General features: G+C 38.1%; 1 protein-coding gene across 1 annotated transcript in view; it reads left to right on the plus strand.

Annotated features, from left to right (window-relative positions):
• LOC149933079 (uncharacterized) overlaps window positions 1-15,603 on the plus strand; it is a 43,029-nt gene that overhangs the window by 21,867 nt on the left and 5,559 nt on the right. The window contains exons 5-7 of the mRNA XM_090157230.1: window positions 13,771-13,953; window positions 14,186-14,338; window positions 14,395-14,797. Coding sequence (XP_090013356.1) covers window positions 13,771-13,953; window positions 14,186-14,338; window positions 14,395-14,797 — 739 coding nt within the window. The remainder of the gene's footprint in view (window positions 1-13,770; window positions 13,954-14,185; window positions 14,339-14,394; window positions 14,798-15,603) is intronic.

Raw genomic sequence — 15,603 nt, forward strand, 5'->3', positions numbered from 1 at the left:
TTTTCCTATTTGAATAATTATTTTATATTTAAACATATTATTCGAAAAAATATATAAACAACTACGTCTTGGTAGGGAGCTCAGTAGCGTAGCCAGGATTTTGTTTCGGGGGGGGGGGCACACCATTGAAAAAAAAGTAAAAAAATATAAATATTTGTACGTACGACCATACGTTTCGGGGGGGGAATGTGGCCCCTGTGCCCCCCCTGGCTACGCCACTGAGGGAGCTTCTCCGTATACAGGACCAATATTATCCTTCCTTTTTGTTTTGATTTTTCTATTTTTGTTTACATTTCTTTTGCCAAACTTATTTCAAAAACGTTTTGACGATGGCAAATGTGAAACCATTTAAATGGTTTTCTCCTAGATTGAAAAGGAATTTGTTTATAACAAAGAGTAAATGAATATTCATTCAATTCCATTCGGTGCCTTAAAAATAACAACAACAAATATATATATAGAGAATGTCTACGTTTGAACCTATGTAATTATATAAATATTTGACTTTATATTGTCTATAATTTTAATTTTCAAGTTAATTTTTTTCAAAATGTTTTTTTTTTGGGTTGTTTGTATTTTTGTGAAATTTACAAAATATTCAATAAATATTCCCCAAAAATTTCATAATTTTATAAAAAAAAAGTAGGTTTTTGAGTGAAATTGAGACACTTCGTATAAATACTTATAAATAATATACATAAATGTTAATTATAGTTAAATATTTTACTTGGGACCTGCAAAATCATCAGGTCAAGACCGACTTGTTTATTTCCTATTTTCCGTGGATTAGTCTAAAGCTCTCTGCTTCGATCGGGCGCCGAAGAAATATTTGAAAATTTTATCACCTTTTTTTTGCGACTATTTTCCTCTTTCGTATTTTCTTCCAAAATATTAAAAAATATAAGATAAATTTCTAGATATACTTTTGAATAATAGCCGTTTTCTTTTGGAGGGGGCGAAAGTTGTTTTTTTTGGGGGGGGGATTAGTAGACAGCTCCGTAGAAAAAAACGTTTATCATTACAAAAAATATCGGAATTTGTTATCTCTTTTTCAGAATTCTTTAATTCGCGTTAAAACAAAAAATATTTGATCATATATATATATATATATATATATATATATATATATATATCTCTCATTTGAAGAGAGCGGGAACAATGGTTTCGCCAGAATGAGAGAATGGCTCGATTGAATTTTGAAGGACTCTTTTTCTCCGTTGCTACTCGTAAATATGTTAACAAGAGTGGTTTTATCGCTACAAATCCGTTAAGCCTCGGCTATTGTAAAAACGGACCGAAAGCGGCGATCCTACGCGTAGAAGTGTTCTCTCCGATACGATCTCGGTTCCTTCATCGACAATTTCTGCAGGGACCCAACAGCGCCGAATTCTTTTGTGTTTTCCGATGAGACGCTCGAGAGCTCCGTTTCAGAGCGATGAGAGAGGGAGAAAATGTTTCGGGGGAGGGGGGGGATGAGGGCTGTTTTGCTCGAGTGCTATTCCCCCCCTCTCCAATAACTTTTGCTCTTAAGAAAGGTAGCGCGTTCAGTCTGCGTTGCCTGTAGAGTGTGAGCTGGGAATTCGACTAGATATCGGTCGCGCGTCTAAACCGCCAATTGCGCCCTCCCCCCCTCTTATTCCCGCACGTGACCCATCATTCATAATCATAAATGCGACGCCGCCGTTAGGCTTAATTTGACGTTTTACGGACGGGCCGTTTATATTACGCCGAAGCTGACTATACGAAAAAGCGCTCGGATGTTTGGAAAGAGAGCAGCCCATTCCAGTTTCTCCGGAATTTATCCTTCGATGTTTTCAGCCTCTATCGCCAATGATATTTGCCTACGCCATCGGAGAGAGACCCATAAAAGTACGTGAATGGATTCTTACCGTAGTAATATAAATCACTACTACTAGGCCTAGCTGTTTTTCGCCTATTTTCGAAGTAGATTCTAACAACTCCTTCGGCGTTGAGTTTGCAAATTCTCCCCCCCCCCCTGGTTTAAAAGGGTTTTCCCCCGAGCTCTTCGGTTTCCCCTTCCATTAAAACTTGTTCAGGTTAACGGTAATAGCAAAAGTAGCATTTCAAATTTTCTAGTGAGACCTAGTCACACTATAGACTACATAACCTACTAGTTTGAATAGTACTAGCAACGTTATATTTAGTCTATGTTTTTCCGGGATTAGAATCGGCGAGAGATGAGTCATTAAAACCAATTCGTGATAAACAGTTGTTTTTAACCAAGCTTTAAAGAAAGAGCGATAATAATGGCCCAAGCAAATTGCTACCAAAATCCTGTGGGAGTTATCATAACATCCAACAAATTAAAGGCAATCCTATCACGATAGGATTTCAAACATGTATCCCATAGCGCTTGCCACAAAGTGTTAAAACCATTGCGTGAACTCAATACAGTCTTTAAACCGGCGCGGAGGGAATATTCAAAATGCTGTTCTCTAAAAATGTTGATTTCCGAAACCCCCGCCTTCAACCGTTCTTTTATGTTCTTTTATAACTTTTTTCATATTCATATCAGAACTTATTAACATTATAATCAACTCCACCAAAGACCCTAATTAGCAAGCAGACGACAGAGCAAACGTCACATTAATCACGTGGTTTTATGAGATTAGGAGCTAACCTTCGGCTTATAAGCTCCGCCTACTATGTTCCGCCGTTATTCATTCCGAGTAGCGTTATGGATTCCAGGTTAAAGACAATATAAAGTCAAATATTTACATAATTACATAGGTTCAAACGTAGACACACACATATATATATATATATATATTTGTTGTTGTTATTTTTAAAGCACCAAATGGAATTGAATGAATATTAATTTACTCTTTGTTATAAACAAATTCCTTTTAAATCTAGGAGAAAACCATTTAAATGGTTTCACATTTGCCATCGTCAAAACGTTTTTAAAATAAGTTTGGCAAACAATTAAATATAAACAAAAATAAAAAAAAACCCAAAATCCAAACAAAATGGATTTACAATGTGTCCTGTATACGGAGAAACTCCCTACCAGGGCGTAGATATTTAAACGTTTTATTTGAAAAGAAAAAATTATAAATATGAAATAATAATTCAAATAGGAAAATTATTACCTGTTTCATTTTCAAATAAAATGTTTTAATGATTATTGAAATAGAAATTAAAAAAAGGATTACCTGCCAAAATTTTATTTGAGTTAAAAAAATGAGAGCACCAAAATTATGTGCCCAGATTAAAAAATTAACTTTTTATTTTCTGGCACTATTCTTAAAAGGGCTTACACTTCTTTGACTCTCTTTAACGTCTTTGTTAAAAACTTTAAACAAACACATAAGTTTAGATACTTTCTCTGTGCATAGTCGATTATTATTAGCCAATAATCAAGAACAGCAGTATAACAAAGAATGTATTTATTTATACTCAGGGAAAATGAATATGTCGAGATTATTTCTAGCATTCCTCCAATTCCACCCGTTGGGGCCCCCGGTATGCTCCTCCGCTTTAATAAAATCAAATAATACTGCAATCTCATTGGTTCTTAAAAATTACGTTTTTCGACGTGATTAACGCTGCTGCGAGGACGCAAAAAAAAGACTCCCCCTCCTCCTCCCCCCCCCCCCTTAGCGTGACGGGGTTAGGGCCTTAAGGTGTCCCTCGATAGTCTCGACATATTCATTCTCCCTGAGTATAAATAAATACATTCTTGGTATAACTTTATAATGTTTAGTTTTAGTTCAATATTATTTTATTCAATATTATATACAAATATTTTGGCTGAGAAGACGTTTTTGTTATAGCTTCGTAGTGTTTTGATCAGAAATTGTACAATTATTGGCAATAATTTAGAGTGAATAAGTAGCAAAGTTAAAAACCCGAAGGATTAAAACCAGCGTAGTAACTCGTAGTAACTGGTTCTGTTTGGAAAACTGGACTCTCAAGATAAATAAGTACAATCTTGGTATTGTTATTTATATTGGCCAATGACCTTAGAATCTTTTATCGCAGTTTAAAGGTAGATCTTTTTAGTTGGAAAGTTGGTTTTCGCCACTTACGAGATGCCAGTAGCATTTTCCGATTGACCATTTTTCAGCGGCGATTAAGTTGTCACTTGGCCGGAAGCCGACACGACCGATGACTCTAAAAGAAGCCTTAATAACCTTAAACCTTTCCTGTTGCGTTAGAAATCGTCAACCGACTTTTCTCACGCTCTCCGTAAATCTATACGAAACATCGAAAACTCCTTACCCTACCGTTCTTACCTTCTACCAAGCTACTTCCAAGTACACGTTCTGAGCGGTACGGAAGGCCGGCCGAGTGAAATGTAAGGAGTCGCGATTTACGTCGGCGTTAAGCCCGAAGCTCGTGGAATCACCCGGATTGAAACGTTGACGTGGGAAAAAATGAAATCGCCTTTCCAGGGATAAGACGCTTGAAAAGTTAATACTGATGGGATAAAATCCAAGCGTTACCTTATAGTTCGGTTCAACGGAGGGAAAGGGTATAGTCTACGGGTCCTATCTTTCGTTTCGTCCATCCGCTAGCCGCGTCTACGTAAGGATAACAAGTTGAAATAGCCGCTGTCCGAGTTGACTCGACCACCCGAGGCCGAAATGTTTTTAGTAAAAGGAAAGGATTTTGAAACTTTTGAGATTTTCGGTCTCGCTGGCAGCTGGCCGTGGACTCGAAACACTCGAGCGCCTGCTCGAAACGAGCTTGTCCAGGCGAAATGGAATGCCGCTACTCTATCCCCGGAGCGTGCTAGCTCAAAGGAGGGTCGCGCTAAATTCGCTATACTTTGCTAACGGTTGCGTTTTTCTTTTTTGCCCGAAAGAGCTAGGGTACTTCTCCTACACACCCTCGTCTTAAGACCACCTAATCTATTTTGCGTTAAGCTTCAGCCGTAAATTTTGCTCATTTGGCGATATTTTAAACAATTTTTATATTACTTATATTTAATACGATATCTTTCTGCGAGGTTTTTTTTTGGGGGGTTTTACACAGACACCAATTTATCGACTTTTCCTTAATTAAATATCAGGAAATGGGTATCATTTTCATTATATTTCCTGCAAACAAACCAAAAATTAGAATTGTGCGTCAGAGAATTACCGAGGCCTTTTTTCTGGAAAATTTTCCGTACTTTTCCGGAAAAAAAGAAACGAAGGTTTTTATTCAATGATTAGCCTAAGATAATAATATTGTTCGTCAATTTAAATTTCGCGGCATTTTCGCCTCATTTTGTCGAATCCAAAAGTAAAACTAAACCTCTAGACTAGTCTAGAATAATAACCATGAAAAAGTAATTTGTTTCTATTTTTTATTTTTCCGATTAGCGGAAAAGTTTACGGAAATATTTCCGCATTTTATTTTTCTGGAAAATTAACAACTCTACAATAAAGCCTTTCAATATCAAGTGCTAACAAATATTAGGGATCGAATTTAAATTTGTCGGTATATTTACTACGTAAGGTCTGTGAAAAATAATTCTGATTAATATTGGTCCCTGGATAGGAAACTTTGAATAACTCAACTAATCAGGAGTAAAAATGGGAAATCAATGGAATTGGGGGAAAATCATTGTTTTTTTTAAAAAAAAACGATAAATGATTGATAATCGCGATAAAATTGTGATAAATCATTGAAAATAACGATAAAATTGTGATAAATCATTGAAACTCGCGATAAAATTGTGATAAATCATTGAAAATCGCGATAAAATTGTGATAAATCATTGAAAATCGCGATAAAATTGTGATAAATCATTGAAAATCGCGATACAATTGTGATAAATCATTGAAAATCGCGATAAAATTGTGATAAATCATTGAAAATCGCGATAAAATTGTGATAAATCATTGAAAATCGCGATAAAATTGTGATAAATCATTGAAAATCGCGATAAAATTGTGATAAATCATTCATAATCACGATCAAACTTCGATAAATAACTAAAAATCACAATGAAATATCGATAAATAACTGAAACTCACAATTAAATTTCGATAAATAACTAAAAATCAAAATCAAATATCGATAAATAACTGAAACTCACAATTAAATTTCGATAAATAACTGAAAATCACAATTTCGATAAATAACTAAAAATCACAATTTCGATAAATAACTGAAAATCACAATTTCGATAAATAACTGAAAATCACAATTTCGATAAATAACTGAAAATCACAATTTCGATAAATAACTGAAAATCACAATTTCGATAAATAACTGAAAATCACAATTTCGATAAATAACTGAAAATCACAATTTCGATAAATAACTGAAAATCACAATTTCGATAAATAACTGAAAATCACAATTTCGATAAATAACTGAAAATCACAATTTCGATAAATAACTGAAAATCACAATTTCGATAAATAACTGAAAATCACAATTTCGATAAATAACTGAAAATCACAATTTCGATAAATAACTGAAAATCACAATTTCGATAAATAACTGAAAATCACAATTTCGATAAATAACTGAAAATCACAATTTCGATAAATAACTGAAAATCACAATTTCGATAAATAACTGAAAATCACAATTTCGATAAATAACTGAAAATCACAATCAAACTTCGATAATTAACTGAAAATCACAATCAAACTTCGATAATTAACTGAAAATCACAAAATTTCGATAAATAACTAAACATCCCAATTAAATTTCAATAAATAACTGAAAATAACGATAAAATTTCGATAAATAACTGAAAATAACGATAAAATTTCGATAAATAACTGAAAATCACAATCAAACTTCGATAAATAACTGAAAATAACGGAACATTTTCGATAAATAACTGAAAATAACGGAACATTTTCGATAAATCATTAAAAATTCGTTAAACCCAAATATCGGAATTGCGTATTGAAAATCGGTGATCAGGTGTCCGTATTTGGTTCGAGTAACTACCACCACCTCGCTACACGGCGCTCCTGACCTGTAAACTTTGACTGGAGCAAATTTCTCGGGAAACCTAGGAATCGTATTCGCCGTAGGATTAGTTTTAGCGTCCGCCATAAAAGCGCGTATACGGGCGACCATATAACCGCGGAAATAAAGAAATAAATCGAACAAAACCGAAGGAAAAAACCTTTATTGGATCGTAAATAAAACGTTCCATTACACTTCCGAAGCCCGCACCCTTCCCCGCTACATGTAGAAGCCACGTTGGAGATATATCTAAACGCGGCGCAGTTTTCTGTTTAGTACGCTGTCCTTCCAGCAAGCTCCCTCCGAGACGTCGTTGTAGCGCGTGGCCCCCTCCCAGCCCGCCTCGATTCATCGGCGGAGCAAGCTGGCCGTCTTTATTCGAGACGAGAAATGGGTGGTTTCCTACGAATCGTTTTTCATTCGATCACGATCCTTTTTGTTCCATCTTTCCGTGGCATCCTCTCTTCTCTGCCCGAAATGTCTTGTTATCCGCTTTACGTCCCATTAGATTGTAAAGTAGGCTTTGTCCCCGTTTTCCTAATGAAGCGTGCTTATTGTTTATATATATATATATATATATATATATATATATATATATATATATATATATATATATATATATATATATATATATATATATATATATATATATATATATATATATATATATATATATATATATATATATATATATATATATATATATATATATATATATATATATATATATATATATATATATATATATATATATATATATATATATATATATATATATATATATATATATATATATATATATATATATATATATATATATATATATATATATATATATATATATATATATATATATATATATATATATATATATATATATATATATATATATATATATATATATATATATATATATATATATATATATATATATATATATATATATATATATATATATATATATATATATATATATATATATATATATATATATATATATATATATATATATATATATATATATATATATATATATATATATATATATATATATATATATATATATATATATATATATATATATATATATATATAGGAGGTTGCGTTGGCGTCATCCGCTATTTACGATAACCGTTTCGTTCCCCCAAGAGGGCGCTAAAATCGTTTTCTTCATCCCTGTTTTGGGCGATACGATGATAACCCATCGGTAATACGCTTTACCATAAGTGTATAATATTGATACATAAGCATGACACTTCCTATGCGTCAAAGTTTTACTGAGAGCAATTCACGAGACAGACTGCATTACGGGCTTCGTCGCCGTTTTCCGTCCACTTTGCTAACGCGTCACACGTAGCCTTTGACAGCGCCTCGCTAGGGGGAGATTTTCTTCTTGTGATGACGTCACTCCGTTACTAGCTCTAAGTAAAATATTCTCCAAAGTGACAAACTTACGGAACAATATTATAGACTTATGGCTTTACGTATACTGTCATATCCAGATAGCGACAGAGAAGAACGAGCGAATAACCGATGATCTATATTCTTCCGCTCCCCCTGGTAGCGCACTCCTCCCTGAACAGCGTATCGGTATAATATGGAAAATGCACGAACTAAGTTCTCGAGCAAGGATGCGCGTTAATCCATCCATCCTACCCTACGGTTCGAGTCATCATAGAAGCGATGTTCTTCGCTGACGACATTGCTGCGGTCGCGAACTCGGCTGCCAATCTTGCAGTTATTTTATATACGTGCGGAAACTTAGCGACGGAATATGGCGTGGAAATCAGCCCCAATAAACCGCGAAGACATACCAGACACCGTAGGCCTTGCCGTTCGCTTAGCGCTATACGAGGACCACACTAACCTCTATCTACCAACCACCAAAGACATTCCTAAGGCCCGGTGGTGCGACGCAAAATTAAACATTCATTCACCGCGTGTGGTTGTTTTCTGCAAAATATTTTTCAGTTGACGGATACGTTAATGACGCTGAAGCCGCGTTGTTCCTTCCCCTGGTAGTGCACTCCTTCCTGAACACTGGTGTATCGCGTGTCGAACACTTCTACAGGCGTTTTCGTCTATTTTTGACCTATTGCGAAAGTAATATGTAAAATAGTTTTCAGTGGAAACGTAATGATGTTGAAGCCGCGTTGTTCCTTCCCCTGGTAGTGCACTCCTTCCTGAACACCAGTGTATCGCGTGTCGAACACTTTTACAGGCGTTTTCGTCTATTTTTGACCCTTTTCGAAAGTAATCTGTAAAATATTTTTCAGTGGAAACGTAATGACGCTGAAGCCGCGCGTTGCTTACTTTTATCTCAACCTTAGAACACGTAGGAAAAGTAATCGCCGTAAATATGGTAAAGCCTAGGGTTTTATTGTAAATAATGTAGCCAAGGAAAAAAACCGTTCGGACTGGTTTCCTCGTATAGATCCGGCGCGCCGAATAAAACCTGACAAGTAGTCTTTCTTTCTGCCTTTTTTCCAATACGCCCGATTCCTGGCAAGAAACGAAGCGCCCAGTGCCTATATCCGCGGATAAAGTAAGGCGCAAATCTGGGAAAGAGAAATGTTATAGGGATTGAATATCTTTTAGACCTGGCGAGAAATAGATGACACGGTAGGGCCACCGCCGCGACCAAATCTTAGAACTAAGCCTCGGCTCTCGCTTCAGTTTATTATACGGACCATTCTATCTACAGGGTGTTTCAAAAGGTTATGCAAAAATTTTTAGGGGGTGAGTTGAGAAGTATGCCTGTTTTTGTCCCATTTTCCTACGATTAGTGAAAGAGCGCCAGAGAGCTTCAAAGTGTGGCTTACTAGCCCCTGGAAGTAGGCTGCAACCTAGGAGCAACAAACACAACACCCCACACAAGGAGAACGCAACCCGTCATAAGTCGTGGATTTTCTCGCGTACATTTTTCATTGGCTAGACGCTTTAGCGCCTGCTGCCGTCGGAAGGGGAAAATTCTGAAATTGTCTTCCCCCCCGCCCGTAAAACGTTCAGCGTAAAGGCTCGTGACGCTCGTCCAATGAAATTCGTACACAACCCTTCGTTAGCGTGTTTAAAGGCTAGCTGCGTTCTCCTTGTGTTTGTTGCTCCTAGCTGCAACAAGCACGGCGATGCGCCGGTTCGGGTACCTTTCCTGGTAGAGACGTTGAGCAGCTAAAGCATTGCCATCCGCTAGTCCATAGCCAGTTCTTCCGAAGTGAACTCCATTGTTGCAGTTTGAAAGTGATGAGAAATCGTGGTCCATCTCGACTTTAAATACTGTTTAAGTTAACTTTTTTACGCTGGTTACCTCGATTTGTTTACAAAGTCCTTTTTTACCTATCACACGAACTCAAGCGTTAATGTTCGCGTTTCCCCGCTGCTTGGTTTTGCGCTTGTGGCAGCCTTCTTCCAGGGGCTAGTAGGCCACACTCTGAAGCTCTCTGGCGCTCTTTTCACTCATCGTAGGAAAATGGGAAAAAACCTGCATAGTTATCTTAACATTTTTGCATTAGCAATTGAAACACCCTGTATATTTCCCCCCAAAAGCGAAGAGAGACGAATAGGAGGTTGTGGAAGACTGTCCGATGCGGCCTGAGCTACCGTGTCGTTGAACGGAAGTACCCCTCATGAATATTTCAACGTCGTATTGCGCGGAAAGAGCGAGATGGAGAACTGCTTCCTTCGTCCCGGACACGTTCCGAGGCCGTCCCTTTATTCTTTAGCCTTCACCCCCCCCCCCATATCCTTTCTCGGGTTCCAAGTCTCTTTTTTCGCTCTTTGGAGGTTCGATTTCAACGCTGGCTCTTTCAATAGGCGTCTCTTTCTGGCTTGTATCGACGCCGCCGATTACCTCTGCAGGCGATCCGCGGTCGCGCGTCCAATCAAATCTCTATAGCTTCTCTTAAGAATGAGAAATCGACTGCAGCGCTCCCCACTGGGAATTTTGTTCCTCTTTTCTCTTCGATTGTTATACCGTCAATTCCCCAACCGCAAAAATCGCTTCTTCGATTTGAAACTTTTCAAAATACTAGCTTTACCACCTATTTCCGTCATTTAATACGTACAACGGTTTTTTACGCTACGAAATTTTTCTAACTTCATTAATTTGCGTAAAAAAATTAGAAAATGAATTCGACGTCGAAACATAAAGTGTCAAAATAAAAGATTTTATTGTGTGAAAGTCGAATTTATTTTCTAATTTTTCCACGTATAATATGTACAAGGCAAAAACGCCAAGTCAAAAACGCGCGTAAATTATTCAATTTAGTCATTAATTTGAATTTTTTAAATGTGTTTTTCTCGACTTTTATCATTTCCTTCCAAGTTAAGTGTTTTTTCCTCGCAAATAGCAAGTTCGCGTTGTTATTTTTATTTATTTATTTCTCAACCCGGTTTGTTTACGAAATTATAAACATTTTATAAACGCGAATAATGGCCCAACTGGTTCCGCTTCAAACAATTGTTGTAGAAAATGGAAATTTAAATTTTGGAGAAAAGAAAAACGAGGTCGCGTCTTTTCGAGATTCCATTAAAACGTAATAGCGCGAAAGAATTACGCGCGTTTTGTCAAATCGATGGTCGTCGCTTTAAAGAGTCTCCCAAATCGTTTCACTACATAAATTAAATTATTTTCCGCTCCAAAACCTTATTCTGGTATTTGTACATTATTATAAGCCGGAGAGGGCGAAAATTTTTATTTTCTCCGGAGACGCGCGCGCTACTTTCGTCTTCGCGCCGAATATTAACGCTTTGCGTGTCCTATTCACCAAGATCCAGGAACCAGTAGACTGTACCGTCCCCCCTCAACTGGCGAAGAATCAGTTAAGTCGAGACGCGTCTCGAAGTGGCAAGATAGGAACGAGTAGACTGTACCGTCCCCCCTCAAATGACGAAGAATCAGTTAAGTCGAGACGCGTCTCGAAGTGGCAAGATAGGAACGAGTAGACTGTACCGTGCCTCGCGGCTTGGGAAGAAGCGGTGAAGTCGAGCCGCGTCTCGAATCACTTCATCCGCTCTCTCCTCCCCGAGAGCCGGAATATTTTTCCCTCTTTGTTTCTAAATGTTGGCTAACGTAACGACGCGGCGCCCTCTATTTATTGATCAAGTGAAAAGATGGAGGGGTTCCCGGCGAGGCCTCCATTCTTTCGGTTGGCGACAGTGAAGGAGGAATGCGCCACGCCGGAGTGAGGAGGACGCTGTCAGGCTGGAAATCCCAACTGGAACGTTGAAAGTCCTCGCGGGGCTTCTTCATCCGCCTGACTCATCACGCATCCACGCGGATCCGGCGCGCGGGAGGACCCCCAAATCCGCCCTTCGCTTGATTGTCACCGGCTTACGGAAGGATGAGGCGATCGAGCGATTTTTTGATCAAATTTCTGAACTCGACCCGTAATCCGTGTAGCGGGGACTACGGGAATTTCGCCATCTATCAGGAATTACTTCAACCATTAACTAGCCTTCTAGTTTAGTCGCTTTTTTACCATCAAACTTCTTTAGGTAACTTCTGTAGAAAAAATACCCTCTTGTTGAAAAAATACCTTTTACGTTTATTTTTTGGTTTTTCAATTCTACTACCTAAATAAATTCAATGAAGTAAATTTTAATCCACAGCTCTTAAATTGCGTAATATTTTTAAACATTACGTTATTATATCTTATTTACTGGAGAATATACAGGGTGTTTAAAAGTGATCGCCCAGCCATTTTTCTGAAAAACTATATAACCAAGATTTACATTTAAACTATTGTATTGTCATCACACCTAAAACTTTTTTTTGAAGTACTAACTTCGTGACTTTATATCTTAGTAAAAGATATACCTATTTATATGGAACCAATTATATTTGTGAGTATCAGAGTACGCTCTGCAACCTTCTCATTGATAATTTTTGTCTACCATCTACTGGTGAAAAAATTCAAAAACATAAATTAAATTCCAATTTTTCAGAAATTTACCAATTAAATAGTTTCCTTACTTATAAACAAACACTGAAAATTTCAGTTTATTTATTATAAAGTTTTCATAAAAATGCCTGGGCCGTTCAAATTCAAACACTCTGTATGCGTACGAAGATTTATTTAAATTACTAATTTTTAAGTAATAACACCGTTTAATTTCAGTTATTAACATTAAAGACGTTATATTAAAAAGCTCTTGATACAAACATAAGCCTATCATAAGGTCCCCATAAGTAAATTTCTAGCACAGAGCCCCATGTTTACGGCGTTGTCCTGGAGAGAAGAAAATGAACGTACGACGATAGGGCAGTAGCGCCATCTTCTTTTTCAACATTTCTACATCTAAAATATTCTCTTACTTGGTAGAGCAGCCACGTTCGGGTTGATAAATGCCGCGCAAAACGAGTCTAAATCTCTCATTTGAAATATAAATACCTTCAGAAACGCCACTCTTATTTCTAATAGCCAGTTTTAGGTTCTGAGGAAAAATTTGCAAAGATAAGTGTTAATTTTAAGTTTTAAAGCGATAAAAATGCGAATAAGCCTTGGCTACGGTGCTAAGGGCTCGCGGCGGAGATTTATCACGCGTGGTTCTAAGTTTTAAAAAGTTCGCGCACGGCTTGCGCGCATTCATCATGCATTTCGTGAAATTTATTTCAGAAATGCATAGTTGCGAACATAACCACTAGGAGGGGCAGATTTTGAAAACCTACCTCTTAATAACGGGTATGTGATCGTCAAAAATTTGGCCTAGACCTTTGCTTATAGGGACTTTATGATAGGCTTATGATACAAGTAATATTGTACAGTTGGAAATTAAATCTTCGAGATTTTTACCCGATAATAGAACGTTTTTTTTAAATGATTTCAGTGAACGAGACGTGGCTTTGTCAGTATCCGAGTCCGAACGGCAGCGGCAACAACGTCTCGAGCGACCAGCAGCAGCCCGCCCCGCGTCACAACCATTCGTCCGTGGTCTACGACGCCTCTTTGTGGGTCTACGGCGGCATGACCGACTTGCAGGCTCGAGCCGACTTCTGGAGGTGGCATTTCGGTAATACCTGACATTCGTCCGTTAAAGGCCAGCGCTTTCTTCCACCTGTCACCCTATAAATTTACTTTCCTCCCAAACAAATACCCTGGTGGTAGGCCAACGAGTTCCGCTGTTGGCCTACCACCAGGGTATTTGTTCGGAAGGAAAGTAAATTTAAAGGGGGACAGGCGGAAGAAAACCTAGGCCTTTAATGAAGCCGACTTAATTTATACGTTATCTTTTCCGAGCGAAGAATCGAAACAGTGGAGCCGAGTGCGCGGGGGGAACCGAAACGGTCCCGGAGAATTGCACAGCCACACGGCCATCTCCGTCATGGGTTCCATGTACCTCTTCGGGGGCGAACGCGGAGGAATTCTTCTGGGCGATCTCTGGAGGTTTCACTTCGGTAAGCTAAAGTCGCCCGAAGTGACGGCGATAATTTAATCGAGGTCTTTCCAACAGCGACCGAAGTGTGGGAACGAATCCAGGCGGAAGGCATACTTCCGAACCCGCGCTGCCGGCACGTGGCCATTCCTAATCCCTTGCTGGGAGACTTCTCGGGTGACGCCCGGACGGCTGGCGGCGGTGGTCGCGCGCGGCTGAGGGCTTGGGAGGCCGACGAGAACGTCCCGGACAGCCGTCGCGGGACCCCGGCGTCGGGAGGAGTCAACAAGTCCATCTCGATGTGCTTCGGTCAGTCGGAAGGCGCGGTCAACGAGGCCAGTTCGACGCGACGGCCGTTCAAATTCCGGGTGCATCCGGTCAGACTGTGCAGCAAGAACACGGCTTCGGACGACGACGATGACGACAACGATGACTCGTACGTAGCTACCTACAATAGGCAAACTGCACAGGTTAACATTAGGTGAGTCGCTTTTCACGCTTACTGTCACCATTCTATTCGGCTCTCTTTCGTTTCGTTCGTCTTCACGACTAAATTGGCTTTTAGGGCGTTTCATCTCATTGTTGCGAATGCCGAAGGGTTTAGTTGAGATTGGCACTCATATCACGCTGGTGGTACCGCTGTCGCTATGATCGTATGTCAAATAATCACTCATAAGTATGCCTCGGTATTACATTTCCATTCAAAAATATTTCAAAATACAATAAGTGGATGCAAAAACAGGCGTGGTTCTACAAAATTATTCTTGGGTGGGCCCATACTTCAGGAAATAATAGGGGGTGGGAAATTTTAGGGTGGGCACGGGCCCATTGGGCCATCCTCTCAAACCGCGCAAAAATATATAATAATCCTTGTTAGTGTTGTTAATTTTCCGGAAAAATAAAATGCGTAAAAATTTCCGGAAAATTTTCCGCAAATCGGAAAAATAAAAATTTTAAACATAAATTACATTTTAATGGTTTTTAATAGTTTTAACTTTTTATCGATATAAAATGTCTAATATCAGTAAACATACTACAAAACATTAGTGTTACATTGTTAATCAGTTTAAACTAGTCCAGAGGTTTAGTTTTACTTTTAGATTCGAAAAAATGAGGCGAAAATTCCGCTTTATTTAAATTTGCAAACAGTATATTAGACTAATCGTGGAATGAAAACTTTTTTTTATTTTTTTCGGAAAAAAGGCCTCGGTCATTTTCCGGAAAATTTTCCGCTCGACTTACAACACTATTACGCTAATCCTTGTACTACTGAAAAGGTGAACTTGG

Source organism: Leiobunum rupestre, chromosome 8 (assembly GCF_980474605.1).
Source record: "Leiobunum rupestre chromosome 8, qqLeiRupe1.1.hap1, whole genome shotgun sequence".
In the NCBI taxonomy this organism is placed as follows: Eukaryota; Metazoa; Arthropoda; class Arachnida; order Opiliones; family Sclerosomatidae; genus Leiobunum; species Leiobunum rupestre.